The sequence below is a fragment of the Hyperoodon ampullatus genome, assembly GCF_949752795.1.
Source record: "Hyperoodon ampullatus genome assembly, chromosome: 11".
NCBI classification, from domain to species: domain Eukaryota; kingdom Metazoa; phylum Chordata; class Mammalia; order Artiodactyla; family Ziphiidae; genus Hyperoodon; species Hyperoodon ampullatus.
The window spans coordinates 56,495,720-56,518,976 of NC_136924.1; the positions used below are offsets into that span (position 1 = coordinate 56,495,720).

At 39.3% G+C, this 23,257-nt stretch overlaps 1 protein-coding gene across 5 annotated transcripts in view; it reads left to right on the top strand.

Moving 5' to 3' along the window:
- Nucleotides 1-995: 995 nt before the first annotated feature.
- The window catches only part of ATF1 (activating transcription factor 1), a gene marked incomplete at both ends in the record, with an annotated part of 53,580 nt that continues 31,318 nt past the window's right edge, over nt 996-23,257 (top strand). For 4 of the 5 annotated variants that reach the window (XM_079714816.1, XM_079714817.1, XM_079714818.1 and 1 more), the window contains one exon: nt 1,002-1,094. In XM_079714816.1, the coding sequence (XP_079570942.1) occupies nt 1,002-1,094 (93 nt within the window). Of the gene's footprint in view, nt 1,095-23,257 lie in introns of all 5 variants that reach the window. The other variant, XM_079714815.1, reaches the window with a different exon arrangement.

Genomic DNA, 23,257 nt, shown 5'->3' on the forward strand with positions numbered 1-23,257 from the left:
TGGTTAAGAATCCACCTGCCAATGCAGGGGACACAGGTTCGAGTCCTGGTCCGGGAAGATCCCACATGCCGTGGAGCAACTAAGCCCATGCACCACAACTACTGAGCCTGTGCTCTAGAGCCCGTGAGCCACAACTGCTGAGCCCATATGCCACAACTACTGAGCCTGTGCTCTAAAGCCTGTGCTCCGCAACAAGAGAAGCCACCACAATGAGAAGCCCGCGCACCACAACGAAGAGTAGCACCCGCTCGCTGCAACTAGAGAAAGCCCCCATGCAGGAATGAAGACCCTTGGAAGCAAAAAATAAATTTAAAAAAAGAAAAAGATTTTTTTATTTAAAGAAAAAAAAAAAAGAAAAGAATGCTTGTGTTCCTGTACAGAAGACTATCTTATGTATACCATTTATTAAATTTAAACATGTTCATATGGATCAAAATTCAAAAAATTTAAAGGAATATGGAAGGAAAATCTCTTTTCTCTCTCTGTTCCATAGCTACCAGTTCTCTTCCATGGAGGTAACCCAGTTACCAATTTTTAAGCAACTATAGAGTATACTATCCATATTCTGAAGCTTTTTTTTTTTTTTTTTTTGCGGTACGTGGGCCTCTCACTGTTGTGGCCTCTCCCGTTGCGGAGCGCAGGCTCAGCGGCCATGGCTCACGGGCCTAGCCGCTCCGCGGCATATGGTATCTTCCCAGACTGGGGCACGAACCCACGTCCCCCACATCGGCAGGCGGACTTGCAACCACTGCACCACCAGGGAAGCCCTGTAGCACTTTTTATTTGCCATTTTAAAGGGTCTTATCATAGGTCACTACACATGCAGAGCGAAGGTGTGAAAACATGAATCTGGATAAATTGAGCTCAGCCCTTAGTATAGAAAAGCCCTGTCTTGTTCCTCTTAAAAAGTATGCATGTTAAGAAAAGAAATGTCTTAAGATTTTTTGAAAATGAAGTTAGAAAGCATCTTTTAACTTTTTTTTTCCCCCTTACAGTTGATTATGGAAGATTCTCACAAGAATAACGCTTCAGAGACAGCACCTCAGTCTGGTTCAACAGTTCAGGGAGCTCATATTTCTCATATTCCTCAACAGGTAAGGCAGGAACCAGCCAAAACATTGAGCCAGTTAGGAATATTTGTTATGCAGATTAATCTGTTGTTTCAGATCACCAATTACTAACGTTCAAAAAAAGAACCAAGCAAAAGAGAAAAAAAAAACCTGTAAAATGTTGAAATGTATGGAAGGAAGGAATATCTGATATAAATATCTTGTCAAGATCATTCAGTTTTGTTTTCTGTTATACAAAGCATATTTAGTGTTTTAACATGTATATACTTCTCAAAACTTGGGGAGGTAGAGTTCATTTTATGTGGTACATGATTATTTTAGATTTTTTTTCAGACTAATTTTGTTGCTGCATAAGAAAAATGAAAAATTATTTGGCCCTTTGGGCTGACTTGAAATAGAGACTAATAGTTTCAGGAGGCAAACCATCTTCAATTCAACAGATGTATTGTGGATATAAAGGAAATATTTTTGCTGAACTGGAAAATAGGCATATTCATTAGAGAATTTAAGTTGACAGACATGCATATTGCAGAACTGATGATATTTTTAAAATTTCAAATAGTCTGATCCATGCACCTGACCCACTTCAGGGAAAACAACTGAAACTATGTATTGCCAGTGACAGGATTTGAACTTTCAAGTAAAAATTAGAATTTTGGATAACTTGTATTCACCATTGTGAACCTGACAGCTTCCCAGTAGCTACCAACTTTTTCGTTACAAAATTGTGTTACAAAATCATGCATGGTATAAGATCCATTCAGAATGCAAGATACACCAATGGATTTTAATGTTAACAGAATACACAGAGTTCAAATTGTACATTGCAGACAACCTTTAAGAAACTACAACCTGTCAAGTTTTAATGTGGTTTCAAAGGAGAATATCCATAGTTATCTGAAAAAACAATTAAAACACCCCTCCCTTTTCTGACTACATACCTGAGTGAGGCCAGACTTTCTTCATATACGTCAGCAAAACAACATATGGCAAATATTTAATGTAGAAGCAGATAAGAGAATTCAACTGTTTTCTATTAACTCAAACATTAAGGAGATTTGCAGAAATGTAAAACAGTGTCATGTCTCTCATGAATTTGGGGGGGTATATTTAGTTATATTAGTGAAAATATATCATTTATGTTAACATGTAATGGATTTATGATTGTTTTTATTTTTTATAAATTTATTTATTTTATTTTTGGCTGTGTTGGGTCTTCGTTACTGCACTCGGGCTTTCTCTATTTGCTGTTTTTAAATGAACTGTTAAATAGTTTTTAAATTTCTGTTTAAATTTTAAATGTAAGTATTAGATTAGAAACTGACATAAATGAAATTTCTTTGGGGTCCTTAGTAATTTTTAAGAGTATAAAAGGGTCTTGATATGAAAAAGTTTGAGAACCAAGCAACTAAAGGATTAATCCTTCAAGCTTGATGCATCCTTCTCTGTTATTTGGCTATATCTGTGAAGAATAATGATATCTTCCCTAGGTGGTACTGGAAAAACAATGATAGAGTCTTTGATTTACCTTCTGTTAATAGGGCCCTTCACAGAAATGTTTTAATTCAGTTGGCTTACTTACACATTTCAGTTGTTTTGGTTAGATGTGAATGTTTTCCAGGTTTCCTCAGAAGCATATTTATAGAGATAGAATAAGTACATCTCTAGGTGGTAAATAATTTTATAGTGATTTTTTTTTTTTTTTTTTTGCGGTACGCGGGCCTCTCACTGTTGTGGTCTCTCCCGTTGCGGAGCACAGGCTCCGGACGCGCAGGCTCAGCGGCCATGGCTCACGGGCCCAGCCGCTCCGCGGCATATGGGATCCTCCCAGACCGGGGCACGAACCCGTATCCCCTGCATCGGCAGGCGGACTCTCAACCACTGCGCCACCAGGGAGGCCCTATAGTGATTTTTAAAAATAATGTCACTGACTTGCTATCCAAATTCTTGTGGCTTGACTGCTTTATTAGACTCTAACTTCTATAAGGGAAAAGTATCTAATAACAGTAATATTTATTTAGTCATTCAGTATAAGGTGGGGATATAACAGTGAACAGAAGTTTCAGCTCTCATGGAACATACATTCTAGTGTTGGGGAGAATAAAATATATCAGTTCGTAATATGTGCTGTGGAGGCTGATAAAGCAGGGTAGGAGGAATAGGGGGTTGTTGATGGGGATGGGGACTTGCCTTTTTATGTAAGGTGGTCTGAGAAGTCATATCTGTGGAAATACCTCTTCAATTATATGGACCAACAGCTGTAAACTCTGAGACTAATATGTGCTTGGCATGGTTAAGGAACAGCAGGGCAGCCAGTGTGGTAGGAGAGGGATGAATGAGGGGAGAGGGATACAAGATGAGGCAGAGAGGTTTGGGATGGCAGGGGAGAGTGCCAGATAATGTAGGCCTTGTATGCCACTGTAAGATTTCTGGCTTTTAATCTGGGTGAGATAAGGAACCTTGGGAGTGGTTTTTGAGTAAAAACGTGATTTGACTGATATTTTACAGAGAAAGCACTTTGATATTTTAATAGGATTACTCTGGCTGCTTTGTGGAGTGGAAGTAGGAAAACCAGTTAGGAGGCTGTTACATTGATTGTGCATGAGACAATAGTGGCTTGGACCAAGGTGGTACTAGTGGTGGTGGTGAGATAAAGTTAGATTCTGGATATAATTTGGTTGTGAAGTCAACAGTGTTTGCTTTTTAAAAAAAAAAATTTTTTTTTAAATTTATTTATTTGGTTTCACCAGGTCTTATTTGCAGCAGGCAGGTTCCTTAGTTGTGGCATGCGAACTCTTAGTTGCAGCATGCATGTGGGATGATCTAGTTCCCTGACCAGGGATCGAACCTGTGTCCCCTGCATTGGGAGCACAGAGTCTTATCCACTGCACCACCAAGGAAGTCCCCCAGTGTTTGCTTTTGGATTGGATGTGGGTTTAGAGGGAAAAAGGAGTCAAGATTGACTCTACAGTTTTTGACTTGAATAACAGTAAGAATAGAGTTGCTATTTACTGAGATGGACAACATTGGTGCATTTTTTTTTTTCTTTTTGGGGAGATGTTGGCAATCAGGAATTTAGCTTTTGGGCATGTTAAATTTATGATACTATATTTGTTAGTTTTCTTTGCTGCAAAACAAATTACCACAAATTTAGTGGCTTAAAACAACAACACACATTTATTATCCTAAAATTTCTGTCTTAGTTGGGTTCTGTGCTTCAGAGTTTCACAAGCTGCAATCAAGATGTTGGCTAGGGCTGGCTTCTTATCTGGAGACTAGAATGGAGAAGAATTCACTTCTAAGCTCACTCAGGTTGTTGGCAGAATTCATTTTATTGCAGCTGTAGGACTGAGAACTTTAATTTTTTTAGCTGGAGGCCACCCTCAGCTCTTAGAGGTCTCCTGCAATTCACTGCCAGCTGGCCCTCTCCAATAAGTAGTTCACAACATGGCAGCCTGCTACTTTAAGTTCAGCAGGAGAGTGAGAGTGAGTCTGCTGACAAGACAGAATCTTATATAATATAACATAATCAAGGGAATGATATCCCATTCCTTAGCCATGAAATGTGACATAATCACAGCGATGACGTCCGATCATCTTTGCCTTATTCTGTTGGTTAGAAGCAAGCCACAGATCCCTCCCGCACTCAAGGGGAGAGGATTACACAAAGGCATGAACACCAGAAGGTGGGGACCATAGGGGCCACCTTAGAATTTGTCTGCCAAATCATACAAGTAGATTTGTCCAATAGGTAGTTGGATATATATGGTCTGGAGTCCAGGGGAGAGGTCCAGACTGGAAATATAAATTTAGGCATTCTAGATATATAGGTGGTATTTAAACTCACTGGGTGATTTCTGGCTTCCATTTAGGATGTAGAAAGCTGGAAAGCATATTGCTCCCACTGTAAAACAAGAGTAAGCTATAATATACAAAAATCATAACTTCTTTCGACACATTAGTAGTGGCATGTGGGCATGGCTCACCATAGCAGTAGCAGAGCACAGGAAGAAGGCAGGGCTGTCATACAGGGGGAAATAAGAATTTAGCTAAATTGAGGCTTCACTGGTGGCACAGTGGTTAAGAATCCACCTGCCAATGCAGGGGACACGGGTTCGAGCCCTGGTCCAGGAAGATCCCACATGCCGCGGAGCAACTAAGCCCGAGAGCCACAACTACTGAAGCCCACGCGCCTAGAGCCCATATTCCACAACAAGAGAAGCCACCACAATGAGAAGCCTGTGCACCGCAACGAAGAGTAGCCCCCGCTCACCACAACTAGAGAAAGTCCGTGGGCAGCAATGAAGACCCAATGCAGCCAAAAATAAAAATAAATAAAATAGATACAACATTAAAGAAACTAAAAATGGTCAAAAAAAGAGAAGAACTTAGCTAAATTTTTATTGAATTGCTAAAGTCTAAGTGTAGGCTAGTATGAGAATGTAGAACCCTTGGGAGCTGCAGACACAGGGTAGGTAACACCCACTCCAGGGATCTCCAAGAGCTGCTCATGAGAAAGATTAGGGGAAGCAAGGGAGACAAGAGAAAGCCTCTCTAGGTGGTACAGGCCTGCCTGGACCCTTCTCCCCTGTGGAAAAGAGCTTTAATCCACTGGGGGAAGGGAATAAAACCCATTTTCCAGTGTGGGTGGGAGAAGTGAAAAGAAAAAGAAAATCCATAAACCCTGAGGGAAGGGCAGAAAACTTTCCTGGGTTCAGACCATTAGTTTTCCTACTACTTGGAGAAAGCCCTATCCCCTGAGACTGAGACTAGGCCAGGATAACAGAGCAACTTCTCTGTCTCCCCTCGGCTCCTCCAGCAAGTAAAGCAATAGCAGTTTATCTCTGGGGAGGGCTAAGAGTATGGAGAGACACTCTGGGTCAGGTGCACAGAGAAAGCCTAAAGCTGAGGGTGGAGCAAGATCACTGAGAAAAACCCTCTGGCAAACCAGGCCCCACCCTAAGCAAAAGGTCACACTAGAGGAATTTAGAGCCGGTAGTGTACTTAAGGTAATCGTAACAAAACTCAAACCCTGCTCAATTCCTGAATAGATTGATTCATCCCTCCCCCAGCCACCACCTGCACTAAAAGCCTAGTAGAAGTAGTGAAGAACTACCACGCCATTTTTAGGCATGAATACTGTTTCCTCAGTCTCTACTATCTTACACATGATGTCCATCATTCAGGCAAAAATTATGAAGCACATACAAAAAAGCAAGGAAATAATCACCCACTGTCAAAAGTAAAAATGATCAGTAGACTCAGGATGACTCAGTTGTTAGAAGTATCAAATAGTGAATTTAAAATAATAATAATATATTAAAGGCTATAGTGGAAAAAGTGGACAACATGTATGAACAGGAGGTAAATTTCAGCAGAGGAATAGAAACTGTATGAAAGAGTCAAATGGAAATGCTAGAAATAAAAATTGTGACATAGATGAATTATGTTTTGGGGCTTATTAGTAGCCTTGACACAGCTGAGGAAAGAATCAGTGAACTTGAAGATAGGCCAAGAAAAATTATCCAAACTGAAAAAAGAAAAAAAAGTGGGGAGAAAAACAGAACAGAGCATCTGAGAGCTGTGGCACAATATCTAAATATTTAACATAAGTGTAATTAAAGTCATGGGACTACATGACATTACTGGGGGTGAGTGTAGTCAGAGATGAGATCAATGGATTTGACTCTGGGACTTTCCAACATTTGGGGTTTGGGGAGATTGAAGAGGGATGGCCAAAGCAGTAAAAAAAAATCAAGAGAAATCGGGATCATGGAAATTAGGAACGAGGTGATGATCAACTATGTAAAATGCTGCTGGTAGGTCAAATGAGGAGTAACAGTAACTATTATATAGTCGATCTTCATTATTCAAGGATTTTTTTTTTTTTTTGGCCGCACCTTATGGCATGCAGGATCCTATTTCCCCGACCAGGGATCAAACCTGCACCCCCTGCAGTGGAAATGTGCAGTCTTAACCACTGGACTGCCAGGGAAGTCCCTCAAGGATTCTGTATTTGCAAATTCACCTACTTGATAAAATTCATTTGTAACCCCCAAATCAGTACGCACTCTTGTGGTCATTAGTGGACATGTGTGGAGTAGTGAAAAATTTGAGTCACTTTCTCAGTTGAGGTCGAACAGTGCAATACCCTGTCTTACAATTTTAGGTCTCATACTATAAACAATTCTCCTTTTTGTGGTCTAGTTAGTGCCGTGTTTTTCACATTACTGTGCTTTTTGTTGGTGATGTTGCTGTTTAAAATGGCCTCTAAGCATAGTGCTTAAGTGTTAAGTGCAAGAAGGCTGTGATGTACCTTATGTAGAAAATACATGTGTTCGATAAGTTTCATTCAGGTGTGACTTGTAGTGCTGTTGACCATAGGTTCAATGTTAATGAATTAACAGTACTATATTCCAGACTACCAAAATAAAGCTAATGTTGCAATAAAACAAGTCACACAAATTTTTCGTTTTCCACTACATATAAAAGTTATGTTTATACTATATTGTAGTCTATTGAAATGTGCCATAGGGCTCCCCTGGTGGCGTAGTGGTTGAGAATCTGCCTGCCAGTGCAGGGGACATGGGTTCGAGCCCTTGTCTGGGAAGATCCCACATGCCGCAGGGCAACTAGGCCCGTGAGCCACAACTACTGAGCCTGTGCGTCTGGAGCTTGTGCTCCTCAACAAGAGAGGCCACGACAGTGAGAGGCCCGTGCACCGCGATGAAGAGTGGCCCCCCCGCTCACCGCAACTAGAGAAAGCCCTTGCACGGAAACGAAGACCCAACACAGCCATAAATAAATAGATAGACAGATAGATAGATAGATAGATAAATAGATAGCAAGCCATAGCATTCTGTCTAAACAATGTACATACTTTAATTAGAAAATACTTTATTGCTGGAATTCCCTGCTGGTCCAGCTTTCACTGCTGAGGGCGGGCCTGGGTTCAATACCTGGTCAGGGAACTAAGATCCCACAAGCCATGAGGCCAAGGGAAAAAAAAAACCTTTATTCCTAAAAAGTGCTAATTTTTGTGCCTTCAATGAGACTTGCTCTATGCAAGGTTGCCACAGACCTTCAATTTGTAAAAAATGCAGTATCTGCAAAGCACGATAAAGTGAAGTGCAATAAAACAAGGTATGCCTGTATTAAATAAGGTGTCTTTAAACAGAAACACACTTGAAACAAGGTTATATGTTGACCAGTTGATGAAAATATTGTGCCCAGAGGCTTGCAGCAACCTAACCCTGTATTTCCCCTAGGAACAATGGTTCAGCATTTGCTAATTCAGTGTACATGGCAGCTTTATAGAACATAACCACAAATAACAAGAGTTGACTGTATTTGGCAACATGGAGTTCATTGACAACCTTGACAAGAACTGTTTTCAGTCGAAGTGGGGATAAAAATCTAATTAGATCTAAGAGAACATGGGAAAAAGAAAAGGGGGGAGAAAATAAGGAGAGGAGTTTTGCTGCAAAGGGATCTACAAAATGAAGTTGCTGGAGGGGGTTTTATAAGTCATGGAAGTTTTATTTTTATTACTTTTTATGATGGGAGGAATTAACAGCCTGTCTATATACCAGTGGGAGTGATGCAATAATATTTGATGACACAGGACATATAGAAGGGACAATCTGGGATGATGTCCTTCAGGAGGGGCGGGGATGAGCATTAGTCTGCAAGTGGAAAAATTCATTTTACATGAGCATAAGTACCTCATTCATAATAAGAAAGCAAGCAAATACAGGTTAGGTAGGTAGATTGGGGATGAGGTACTCTGAAAGTTTTCTTTTGATAACTTCTTTTTCAGTCAGATAAAATGTTTTGAGAATGTAAGTGGACTAGGGATATATAGTATATAGTAGGATTGTTGGAGAGCATTAACAGTCCACTTGAGGTTACTGATCATGAACTTAAAGTGTGACCATTAAGTTCAGTTGTGTGTCTTTCTCCAGTCAGATTCAGGTACTTGCATACACGTTACAGGCATAGAGTATGTGAGTTAACAGGCTGCTGTTTAGTCCAGAGACTACAGTGAAGCAAAAAAAGACAAGGACATTGAAGGTTATGTGATACAGTGATTATAATGCTGGACCATGGAATTTAAGCTGTATAAGGAAGAAGTGGGGACTTGGTGGGGTCAAGAGCAGGGAAAAGATAGTAGACTCGATGGATTATAAGTTCCTATGGAGTCCAAGAGGTAGTAGAGGTAGTGAGTTGGAAGTAGGTGGTACTCAGAGAGAGGGATACTTGAATTTGAGATTATTGGGGCGGGGGGGGGTTATTGGTAATGATAAAGTTTAGGTAAGTAGTTCTCAACTGGAGTGGTACTGCTTCCCCACTGAGATGTCTAGAAATATGTAGGGGGGTAGGGATGGGGGTTGCCACTGGCATTTAATGGGCAATTTAGAGATGCTGAATGTTTTTCATTGAGCAGGATATTCCTGCACGTGGAAGAATTGTCCTGCCCCAAATGCCTGTTTAGAAACCCTGTAGGGTATGACAATGGGAGTGGGTGGCCGAGAAGGGTAGAAGACAGGGCTTTGGAGGAGAGGAATCAAAAACTGGCCCAGGCATGGAAGGATACTGGATGTTGCACACTGAGATCACCACAAATTATATCAGGAATAGTATTGGAGAGAATAGAGTGATTCTGGGGCTAAAGTCTTAAAGAAATGAGGGGACATGACTGCCACAAGGACAGTCTACTGATCTGAGCCTCAAAGTTGGGAGTTTTCAGGTAGAACTTGGGACAGTGGCCTGGAAGTAGCAATGAAGAGCAAAGGAAATACCCACTCTGTCTGTAGGCTCATGTTATGAGTGCAGGAGAGAGGCAGTGTTCTCCAGAGGAGAGCAGAGGTTCAATTATGGCAAGAAGGTGAAGGGGAGGGACTCAGTACTTGATGAATTTCATTTAATTACAAAGTATATATAGATTGAGAGGCAGCCTTGCTTAAGACCTGGTCTGAATCCTGGTTTTGTCATTTAGTGACTCTGGAACATTGACTAAGTCACTTAACTTATTTATTAAATCACTTTTTTAAAAAAATTCGTTTTATTTATTTATTTTTGGCTGCGTTGAGTCTTCGTTGCTGCACACAGGCTTTTCTCTAGTTGCGGCGAGTGGGGGCTACTCTTCCTTGCGGTGCACAGGCTTCTTATTACAGTGGCTTCTCTTGTTGCAGAACATGGGCTCTAGGTGTGTGGGCTTCAGTAGTTGTGGCACGTGGGCTCTGTAGTTGCAGCTCGTAGGCTTTAGAACACAGGCTCAGTAGTTGTGGCACATGGGCTTAGTTGCTCCGAGGCATGTGGGATCTTCCCAGACCAGGGATCGAACCCGTGTCCCCTACATTGGCAGGCGGATTCTTAACCACTTTGCCACCAGGGAAGTCCCCACTTAACTTATTTAGACTTGATGTTCAGCATCTGGAAATAAAGGTATCAGACTTGTTGATCTGTAAAGTATTTTCCAGCTCCTAACTTTCAGTAATTCTCATACCGTAGAGAAATTTGTGTACTTTAACTGTGTGTGAATGGGGAAAACAATGTTGATAGTAATAGGTAACATTTATTGAGTATCCACTGTGTGCCAAGTGTATTGTAAGCATTTTACATGTTTTAATGCCTTCAAACCTCTTACCAACCTACTGTGCTTTTCTAATAGCCATTTTAGAGGTCACACAACTTGGAAGGCTAGAGACATGATTTGAATTCCAGCAGTTTGACTCTCTCACAGCTTGGGTTTCCTGAGAAGCAGACAATGCGATGGACATTAGCATGCAGGAGGTTTATTAGGAGGTCCTCTTGGGATTGCCACCTGTGGAAGGGAAAGAAAGGAATAGAGGACACAGGATTGAACAGAGGGAAAAGCTGGACTTTGATTCAGTCTCCATGAAGACCTCAACTGACCCTATAGGGAGATTTGAAGCTGAGATAGCTCTTCAGAATTGGGGTAAGGGACCAGCCAGGGCTTTATATTCCTGCATGCACCAGGCACTGGATCTTGACTGACCTGGGAAGGGGTACGTGTGACCTCAGGCAGAGTAACTCTCATCAGCCAGGGCAATTCCAAAGAGGGCTGACAACTGAGCACTGTCAGCAGCTGTCTTCCAGCAGCTGGGGAATAAGTCTTTTATCAGAGAAAAGGGGATCTGGCTGTTGCATCATGGTGTCCACTACAACTGCAGACTTTATAATCACCACAGTCCTTTGTTGCCTCCAGGCAGTAGATGATGATAAATGAGGATAATTTAAGAAATTAACAAATAGGCTTGGCTCCAGAACACTTTTAAAACAGATTGATTTTCATTCCATTCATATTTTTGACATGAGAATTTAGCCCAAGGGTTCATCCAGGGATAAGCTAAGAATGTGTGTGCACGCGCATGCGTGTGCATGGGAGCCAGTGTTTTTGGTAATCCTTTCTTACCTGGTGATTATCTGTCTAATGTTTTGGATGTGCTTGGTCATATTGATTTTACTTTTTAGAAAAGAAAGATTCTTCTATAGAGAGTTAGAAATCTAGGTGAATTTATTTCGATGTTTCCAGTATGAATCGTATGGGGAATAGAAGAATAATTTTTCTTTTTCATTTGCTTAATAGGGTCTTTCACAGAGCTAAAGGTTTTAAATTTTGATTAGGTCCAATTTATAAATTTTTCCTTTTATGGATTGTGCTGATGTTATCTAAGAGCTCTTTGCCTAGAACTAAATCTCAAAGATTTTTTTTCCCTGTTTCTTCCTAAAAGTTTTAAAGTTTTATGTTTTACATTTAAGTCCACAATTCATTTTAAGGTAATTTTTGTATAGATTTGAGGGGTTTTGTTATGTATGTACAATTGCTACAGCACCATTTGTTGAAAAGAGTCTCTCTCCTCCACGGAATTGCTTTTGCACCTTTGTCAGAATCATTTGGGCATATTTGTCTATTTCTGAGTTCTCTGTTATGTTCCACTGATCTATATGTCTGTCCCTCTGTCAGTGCCACACTGTCTTACCATGTAATAGTAAGCCCTAACATCAGGAAGATGATTCCTCACATTTTATTCTTCTTTTTCAAAATTGTTTTGGCTATTTTAGGTCTTTTTCCTTTCCATATAAATTTTGGAATAAGCTTATCTATGTCTGCAAACCTGTAGATCAGTTTGGGGAGAAATGACATCTCGTTGACTCTTCCAGTCCTCGAATATAGTAAATCTCTCCAGTTACTCAATCTCCTTTGATTTCTTTCCGTAGCATATTGTCATTTTCAACATACAGATCCCATACGTGTTTCGTTAGACTTACACCTAAGTATTTCATTTTCTTTGGAGCAGTTGTAAATAATATTGCATATTTTCTTTGGAGCTATTGTAGATGATATTGTGTTAATTTTGATTTCACTTGTTTGTTGTAAGGACATAGAAATGCAGTTGATTTTTGTTTATTGATCTTGTACCTTGCAACATTGCTGAACTCACTTATTAGTTCTAGGAGGGATGATTTGGGGCTTTTTGTTTGTTTTTAATATTCCTTAGGATTTTTAATGTATAGTCATGTCATCTGCAAATAGAGTTGGTTTTATTTCTTTTCCAATCTGTATGTGCTTTCTTTTTCTTGCCTTATTGCACTGGCTAGAACTTCCAGAATTATCTTGAATAGAGTGGTGAAAATGGACATCCTTTCATTGTTCCCAGTTTCAAAGGGAAAGCATTCATTCTTTCATCATTAAACCTGACATTAGCTGTAAGTCTTTTATAGATGCTCTTTGTGAGTTTGAGGAAGTTCCCTTCTATTCCTAGTTTTCTGAGAGGTTTTTTGTTTTTTTATTTTTCCCATGAAATGATGTTAGATTATCAGATGGCTTTTTCTGTATCAATTGGTGTGATCATGTGATTTTATAACTGGAAGTTTGTACATCTTGATCCCCTTCATCTATTTTGCCCAACCTTTCATTCCCCACATGTGGCAAACCTGTTTGTTCTCCTCTATCTATGAGTCTGTATCTTTTGTTTGTTCATTTTATTTGTTTTTATAGATTCCACATGTAAGTAAAATCATATAGTATTTGTTTTTCTCTGTCTCACTTCACTTAGCATAATACCCTCTAGATCCATCCATGTTGTTGCAAATGGCAAGATTTCATTCTTTTTTATGGCTAATATTCCAGTGCGAGCGTGCGTGTGTGTGGTGTGTGTACACGTACGTACCTCATCTTCTTTATCCATTCATCTATCAAAGGACACTTAGGTTGCTTCCATATCTTGGCTGTTGTAAATAATGCTGCCATCAACATAGGGGTGCATATTTCTTTTTGAACTAGTGTTTTTGTTCTCTTTGGGTAAATACCCAGAAGTGGAATTGCTGGGCCGTATGGTAGTCCTATTTTTAATTTTTTGAGGAACCTCCATACTGCTTTCCATTGTGTTTGTACCAATTTACATTCTCAACAACAGTGCATGAGGGTTCCCCCTTTCCTTACATCCTTGCCAACACTTGTTATTTGTTGTCTTTTTGATGATAGCCATTCTGATAGATATGAGGTGATATCTCATTGTGGTTTTGGTTTGCATTTCCCTAATGATTAGTGATATTGAGCATCTTTGCATGTGTCTGTTGGCAATCCTGTATGTCTTTTTGGGGAAAATGTCTATTCTGGTCTTCTGCCTATTTTAAAATTTGGATTGTTTGGGGGTTTTTTGGTATTGAGTTGTATGAGTTCTTACTATATTTTGGATATTAACTCCTTATTGGATATATCATTTGCAAATATCTTCTCCCATTTAGTAGGTTGCCTTTTTTTTTTAGTTTATTTATTTTTGGCTGCACTGGGTCTTCATTGCTGCACGCAGGATTTCTCTAGTTGTGGATAGTGGGGGACTACTCTTCATGGTGGTGTGTGGGCTTCTCATTGCAGTGGCTTCTCTTGTTGTGGAGCACAGGCTCTAGGCACATGGGCTTCAGGAGTTGTGGCACACAGGCTCAGTAGTTGTGGCTCAGAGGCTTTAGAGCTCAGGTTCAGTAGTTGTGGCGCATGGGCTTAGTTGCTCCACGGCATGTGGGATCTTCCCGGACCAGGGCTTGAACCCGTGTCCCCTGCATTGGCAGGTGGATTCTTAACCACTGTGCACCAGGGAAGTCCGGCCTTTTTGTTTTGATGATATTGTCTTTCGCTGTGCAAAAGTACTTAAGTTTGATGAAGTACCATTTATTTATTTTTGCTTTTGTTGCCCGTGCCTGAGGAGACAGATCCAAAAAAATATTACTAAGACCAGCGTCAGAGTTTACTGTCTCTTTTCCTCTGGAGTTTTACGGTTTCAGATCTTGCACTTAGGTCTAATCTGTTTTTTTATTTTTGTATATGGTGTAGGAAAGTGGTTCACTTGCATTCTTTCATTTTGAAAGCAGATTAAGAGTTATGAACAGCTTAGATTTTCTCTTCATCTATCCATTTATTTTGCAGTGTGAAATGAGATATTTTGTTTTAATGGAATGACTCTTAGCTTGAGAAAGTATGAGAAAATGTATTTATAAGGAATAGCTAATTTCTTCAGTGGGATGTGAGAGTAGATATAATTTACAAATATCATGCTATAATAAAATTTTACCTATAGTAGACATTAGATACATCACAGTTATTACAGTAACTGTGTCTGTATTGTTAATAATACTCTGGACTTGGCCTATGGAACTATTAGATTACAGCCCCGAATTACGGAAAGTAATGACTGAACTAATAGACCAAAAGGGTCATAATTTTAATCAGTGTATATGGAGGGATTTAACATGAGAGGTCTCATTTAACAGTCTGTGGTAAGAGATGAATGTTCCGCAGAATAGAGTGAATGTTCTCATCTACAACTGAAGTATAGTACGTAGTAGCAAAATAGTATTGTAATGTGTTGATAGACTTAGTGAGGTCACTGAAAATGTCTGAATGTTGGAAACCCAAGAGGTCTTGAGTATACATGAGCTTTTTCAAAGTAAATATGAGTACACACAGTAGCATTCTCTGTTGATGAAGGAGGTTTTTGTGGTAAAAGGACTAAGAAGAACAATTCAACCTTAGAAGAAACTTTGGTACATTATATCACATACAACTATTTGGAGGAAACATGACCAGCAAGTTTCTATCATTAAGGGTAATAAGACTCCAACTTTGGTGAATTCGTTAAAAAAAAAATACTGAGTTTCAGGGAATTCCCTGGCAGTCCAGTGGTTAGGACTCTACGCTTCCACTGCAGGGGGCATGGGTTCAATCCCTGGTCAGGGAACTAAGATCCCACATGCCATGCAGTGCAGCCAAAAAAAAAAAAACTGAGTTTGTATCTCAGAATTTTCATACTAAGTGCATTTTTCTAAGTAATGATATAATTTTGAGTACTTTTTTTCTTTTTGGCTGCGCCATACAGCTCGAAGGATCTTAGTTCCCCCACCGGGGATTGAACCCAGGCCCCGGCAGTGAAAACACCGAGTCCTAATCACTGGACTGCCAGGGAATTCCCTGTTTTTTTCTTGAGAAGCAATTTTGTGGTTTCTTGATATCTCTTCCCATGAAATAATAGAATGTGTGTGGTTTTGGTCACGAAATTAATAAATTAGAAACTAATTTGCAATATAACTTTGCTATCATAGAATCTATGATAAATTTTTAAAAATGTTTAGTGTGCTCTTGAAAAGAAGGTATATTCTGCATTTAGATGCAGAGTTCTGTGTATTTATTAGTTCAGCTTTGTTGGTCATGTTGTTAAATCTTCTGCATCTTTATCACTTTTTGTCTGTTTGTTCTATGACTAATTTGAGAGCATTGCATTAATCTTCCATTATAATTGTGGACTGATTTCACCTAGTGGTCCTTCAGTTTATGCTGTGTGATTGAAAGTGTGCTATGAGGCTATGTTATTAAACAAATGCAGATTTTATTTTATGTATTTATTTTTAAAGAGTTCTACTGGGTTTGGGTTTGTTTGTTTGTTTTTTGGCTGTGTTGGGTCTTTGTTGCTGCGTACAGGCTTTCTCTAGTTGTGGCGAGCAGGGGCTACTCTTCGTTGTGGTGCGTGGGCTTCTCATTACGGTGCCTTTTCTTGTTGTGGAGCACAGGCTTGAGGCTCATGGGCTTCAGTAGTTGCAGCGCATGGGCTTAGTTGCTCCACAGCATGTGGGATCTTCCTGGACCAGGGCTCGAACCCGTGTCCCCTGCATTGGCAGGAGGATTCTTAACCACTGCACCACCAGGGAAGTCCCTAGATTTTAAAATTGTATATTCCTGGAGAATTGTTCCTTTTGTGTCTTTATTTCTAGAAATGCTTTTTACTTTAGAGTCTAATTTGATACTAATTTGGCTTTAACTTAGTATCTTAATGCCATCTTTTTTTCCTGTGCTTTTACTTTCAAACTTTCTGTGTCCTTAGGTTATGTTTTAGGTGTATCTCTTGTTAACAGTATATAACTAGATATTTTTAAAAAAAGAAAAAAGATGTAGTTTCCTAGACTTTTTTCCCCTCAGTTTTTAGATATTGTGAATTGTGCTTAGTGCACACACTTGTACATGTCTGTGCTGCCCATGAATTGGTCATAGGATATGCAAATGTTCAGTTATAATAGATACTGCCAACAATTTTATAAACTTACACCAATTTACAACACCACCAGAAGTATATGAGAGCACTGTTGATACATTTAAGTGCCCAAAATTGGTATTGTGAGTTGTAACCATTCTGATGAATGTGTTGCAGTATCTCATTGTGGTTTTTGTTTTGTTGTGTTTGTTTCAGGTATAATTAACATATAACATTGTATTAATTTCAGGTGTACAATATAATGATTTAATATTTGTGTACATTGGGGAATGATCACCACAGTAAGTCCAGTTAACATTCCTCACCATACATAGTTAGAAAAACTTTTCTCCTTCTGATGAGGGCTTTTAAAAGGTACTCTGAGCAAGTTTCAAATAGGCAGTACAGTAATTGTTTTTATAAGTGGAGGTTTGTGCTTTTTCCTCACCCCCTGCCTTTGGCAGACACCAGTCTCTCTGTGAGGTGGTTGTTGTTTATACCACATATAAATGAGATCATGTGGTGTTTGTCTTTCTGTGTCTGACTTATTTCACTTAGCATAATGCCCTCAAGATCATCCATGTTGTCACAGATGGCAAGATTTTATTCTTTTTTATGGCTGAATAGTATTCCATTGTAGTCTTCTAGACTTTTAACAGAGCTCTTTGATCCATGTACAGTTGACATAATTACTCATACATATAAATTTAGACCTACCATCTTATTTTTTACTTTTTGATCCACATGTTCCATGTTTCTTTTTCTCTCCTTTCTTGTCTTCTTTTGAGTTATTTCTTCTCATTCCATCCTGCCATCACTTGTATCAGTTTGGACTGTACATAAACTCAGCTACTACTTTTAGTGATTATTCTAATTATAGCATGCCTACTTAGTAAACTCCAAAGTTAATCAATACCTTTCCTCTCAGACATTCCAGTAACTTTAAAACATTTATTTCCCATTTATCCTCTAACTTGTCACTGTTGTTAGGATTTAATTTTATCTTTTTCTCTTTTAATCCCATAAAACATCATAATTCTTTTATGTATTCATCATTTGTTTTTTTCCCACATACTTATCATTTCTTTGCTCCCCATTTCTTCTTACATGTCTCAGCTTCCATTTGAGATTACTTTTCTTTTACTTTTAAGTACTTGCTTTAGAAAAACCTCAGCACTACAGGCATTTGGGGCTGGATAATTCTTTGTTGTGGTGGACTGTGTGCATTGTTGGATATTTAGCAGCACCCCTGGCCTCTGCCCACTAGATGTCAGTACCAACCACCCCACCCCATTGTGACAACCCAAAATGCCCCCAGGTGTTGCCAGATGTCCCTGGGGGGCAAAAATCATTCCTGGTTGAGAACCACTACTTTGGAATTTACTTTGATGTAGATCTGCTGCTCTATTTTTATTTATTGAAAATACCTATTTCATTTTCATTTTTAATAGGTATTTTCACTGGGCATAGAATGCTAAGTTATTTTTTAGCATGTTCAAAATATTCTGCTGGCTTCTGTCTTCCATTGTTGCTTTTGAGAAGTAAGCTTAAAACAGGACTGTTGCTTTTTTTTTTTTTTTTTGCGGTACGCGGGCCTCTCACTGTTGTGGCCTCTCCCGTTGCGGAGCACAGGCTCTGGATGCGCAGGCTCAGCAGCCATGGCGCACGGGCCCAGCCACTCCGCGGCATGTGGGATCTTCCCGGACTGGGGCACGAACCCGTGTCCCCTGCATCGGCAGGTGGACTCTCAACCACTGCGCCACCAGGGAAGTCCCAAGGTGTAGAATTCTTTTTATTTATTCCACATGGGAGTTACTAGGATTCTTGAATGTATGGATTGGTGTCTGTCATGAGTTTTATAACACTTTCAGGCACTATCTCTTCACATTTTGCCTCTATCCTACTCTTTATTCTTCTCACTCTATTCTCTGTATCTCTTAACCTCTCATATATTTTCCATCTGTTTGTCTCTCTGTATTGCAGTTCAGATAATTTCTTCTTACCTGTCATCCAGCTCACTAAGTTTCCCTTTAGCTTTGTTTGGTATATCTGAACAATGACTTTTTTTGGGGGGGGAGGGGGCTGTGTTGGGTCTTCGTTGCTACACATGGGCTTTCTCTAGTTGCGGCGGGTGGGGGCTGCTCTTTGTTGTGGTGCACGGGCTTCTCATTGCAGTGGCTTCTCTTGTTGCGGAGCATGGGCTCTAGGCACATAGGCTTTGGTAGTTGTGGCTCACGGGCTCTAGAGTACAGGCTCAGTAGTTGGGGTGCACGGTCTTAGTTGCTCCGCGGCATGTGGGATCTTCCCGGACCGGGGCTCGAACCCGTGTCCCCTGCATTGGCAGGTGGATTCTTAACCACTGCACCACCAGGAAAACCCTGAACAATGATTTTTATAATTTCAAGTATTATATCTTTATTTTTAGAAAATCTGGTACTTTTTCAAATCGACTATAGTTTTCTATTTACTGAAGACATTTTCAAGCTTGTCTTGAAACAATCTACCATTTCTTTAAACATAGTAAGCATATTTGCTTTATAATGTCTGGTAATGTCAATATCTAAAAATCACTTGGGTCTGATTGTGCTGTCTACTGTTTCTGCATCTTGCTCTTGGTGCCTTGTGGTTATTTTTTATTCTTTACTGTCCATTAATCTTGACAAACTGTGGGAATTTTTTGTGGCCAAGGATGAGTGTGCCTTTCTCCAGAAAGAATTTACTATTGCCAGGTGCCTGGGGAACCACCTTCAGGGTTTGAGGCTCTTTTTGTCTTTTTGTGCCACCTAGGTGATGTTAATTGGACTCTGAGTCTGCTGAAGAGCTAGTAGTTAACATCTTCTTCAGCCCTTCCCTCCTCCATACCTAGGCAACTTTCCTTCTGTTACCTTACCCTGATGATGTGGCCCTTTGAAAGTCCCAGCTTAATAGGAGGTCCCCTATCTTTACCTAGAGAAAAACCTGGCCTCTTATTCCCCCCTCTCCTTTGAGAGCAGTTCAAATCTACCTTGATAGGTGATTTTGTTTACTCTTTTATTTGTTCTCACTGTACTTCAGATTTTGGCTTGGTGATTTAGAATCTATAGAGTCTTTAGAATATAAGAAGCAGAGGACAGAGAAGTGTCAAGAAATATGAAGCATCTAAAATTTTACCCTGTTTTTAAGTTTAAAATATGATATTTAGTAACAACATTGTTTTCATTATATTTATTTTTATAGTTACCATATACTTACAGCAAGTGATACTAGTTTCTATCATAGTGAAATAAGGTTTTCTTTTTAAGTACATTTGAGTTTATAAAAGCAGATATATACTTTAAAGAAAAATAAGAAGTAAATAATAGTATAGGAGATACATTTTCCTGAAAGCATGCTGTTGAGTATGAATTCTTTACTTTGGTCAGTTTACCATGTATAAATCCTCTCTGTCCAAGGATCATTTGAATCTTTTGAGACCTAGGAAGTAGTGACATTTTGGGGCAAGTACAGCATAGGCTTAACTATGGGGCAAAAAAATTAAAACCACAAAATTACAGTTAAATTATCTTTACATTAAATAATAAACTAAAAGATGTACAGCTCTGGTTCATTTTATTTTTCATTTGTATTTTGAAATAACAGCTCCAGTCCATTAATAACTGTGCAGGATACCCTGGGCTTAAGGGTTTGCCATAGTTGATACTGAAGTAAGTAAAAAATCATTATTCCAAATGTCAGAACAGTCTGTTCTCCCTTTTTCCTTGAAATGAAAAGGCAAAACAAATAAACTTGTTGTGTGGGAAGCAAATTGAGAATATACAGTGTGAGAGGTTTTAAAAGTCAGTGGTACCAGGAGGGATAAGATGTCTTGGAAAGAGCACTGGGCTCTGGAGCGACACAGGACCAGCCATTACTGTGTTCAGTATTATACTTTTCAAAATACTTAATACAGAAAATTTCAAACATATTCAGAAGAAGAGATTATTAGGTTAAGCCATCATGGTTCCCATCACCCTGTTTCAGCACGGCTCCTTGTCCCCCCTAACCCACCACTAACTGAATTATATTGAAGCAAATTCTAGATATCATTTCAGCCTTCAATATTTCAGTATGTATCTCTAAAATATAAGAACTCCTTTAAAGAACATAACTACAATACTATTATCACACCTAAAAAAATTATTCTTTAATATTATCAAATGACCATTCAGTGTTTAAATTTTCTTTTATTTATTTATTTATATTTATTTAGTTTTATTTAACAAATTTAATCAGTTATACATATACATATGTTCCCATATCCCCCCCCTTTTGCGTCTCCCTCCCGCCCTCCCTATCCCACCCCTCCAGGCGGTCACAAAGCACCGAGCTGATCTCCCTGTGCTATGCGGCTGCTTCCCACTATCTATCTACCTTACGTTTGGTAGTGTATATATGTCCATGCTTCTCTTTCGCTTTGTCACAGCTTACCCTTCCCCCTCCGCATATCCTCAAGTCCATTCTCTAGTAGATCTGTGTCTTTATTCCTGTCTTACCCCTATGTTCTTCATGACATTTTTTTTCTTAAATTCCATATATATGTGTCAGCATACAGTATTTGTCTTTCTCTTTCTGACTTACTTCACTCTGTATGACAGACTCTAGGTCCATCCACCTCATTACAAATAGCTCAATTTTGTTTCTTTTTATGGCTGAGTAATATTCCATTGTATATATGTGCCACATCTTCTTTATCCATTCATCCGATGATGGACACTTAGGTTGTTTCCATCTCTGGGCTATTGTAAATAGGGCTGCTATGAACATTTTGGTACGTGACTCTTTTTGAATTATGGTTTTTTCAGGGTATACGCCCAGTAGTGGGATTGCTGGGTCATATGGTAGTTCTATTTGTAGTTTTTTAAGGAACCTCCATACCGTTCTCCATAGTGGCTGTACCAATTCACATTCCCACCAGCAGTGCAAGAGTGTTCCTTTTTTTCCACACCCTCTCCAGCATTTATTGTTTCTAGATTTTTTGATGATGGCCATTCTGACTGGTGTGAGATGATATCTCATTGTAGTTTTGATTTGCATTTCTCTAATGAGTAAAGATGTTGAGCATCCTTTCATGTGTTTGTTGGCAGTCTGTATATCTTCTGTGGAGAAATGTCTATTTAGGTCTTCTGCCCATTTTTGGATTGGGTTGTTTGTTTTTTTGTTATTGAGCTGCATGAGCTGCTTATAAATTTTGGAGATTAATCCTTTGTCAGTTGCTTCATTTGCAAATATTTTCTCCCATTCTGAGGGTTGTCTTTTGGTCTTGTTTATGGTTTCCTTTGCTGTGCAAAAGCTTTTAAGTTTCATTAGGTCTCGTGTGTTTATTTTTGTCTTTATTTCCATTTCTCTAGGAGGTGGGTCAAAGAGGATCTTGCTGTGATTTATGTCATAGAGTGTTCTGCCTATGTTTTCCTCTAAGAGTTTGATAGTGTCTGGCCTTACATTTAGGTCTTTAATCCATTTTGAGCTTATTTTTGTGTATGGTGTTAGGGAGTGATCTAATCTCATACTTTTACATGTCCCTGTCCAGTTTTCCCAGCACCACTTATTGAAGAGGCTGTCCTTTCTCCACTGTACATTCCTGCCTCCTTTTTTTTTTTTTTTTTTTTTTTTTTTTTTTTTTTTTTTTTTTTTAGCCTTGTAAATTCTTCATGGCTTTATTTTTTTTTTTTTTTTTTTTGCTTTATCACAAATTTAATCAGTTATATGTATACATATGTTCCCATATCCCCTCCCTTTTGCGTCTCCCTCCCACCCTCCCTATCCCACCCCTCCAGGCGGTCACAAAGCACCGAGCTGATCTCCCTGTGCTATGCGGCTGCTTCCCACTAGCTATCTACCTTACGTTTGGTAGTGTATATATGTCCATGCCGCTCTTTCACTTTGTCACAGCTTACCCTTCCCCCTCCCCATATCCTCAAGTCCATTCTCTAGTAGGTCTGTGTCTTTATTCCTGTCTTACCCCTATGTTCTTCATGACCTTTTTTTTTCTTAAATTCCATATATATGTGTCAGCATACAGTATTTGTCTTTCTCTTTCTGACTTACTTCACTCTGTATGACAGACTCTAGGTCCATCCACCTCATTACAAATAGTTCAATTTCATTTCTTTTTATGGCTGAGTAATATTCCATTGTATGTATGTGCCACATCTTCTTTACCCATTCATCCGATGATGGACACTTAGGTTGTTTCCATCTCCGGGCTATTGTAAATAGGGCTGCTATGAACACTTTGGTACATGTCTCTTTTTGAATTATGGTTTTCTCAGGGTATATGCCCAGTAGTGGGATTGCAGGGTCATATGGTAGTTCTATTTGTAGTTTTTTAAGGAACCTCCATACCGTTCTCCATAGTGGCTGTACCAATTCACATTCCCACCAGCAGTGCAAGAGTGTTCCCTTTTTTCCACACCCTCTCCAGCATTTATTGTTTCTAGATTTTTTGATGATGGCCATTCTGACTGGTGTGAGATGATATCTCATTGTAGTTTTGATTTGCATTTCTCTAATTAGTAAAGATGTTGAGCATCCTTTCATGTGTTTGTTGGCAGTCTGTGTATCTTCTGTGGAGAAATGTCTATTTAGGTCTTCTGCCCATTTTTGGATTGGGTTGTTTGTTTTTTT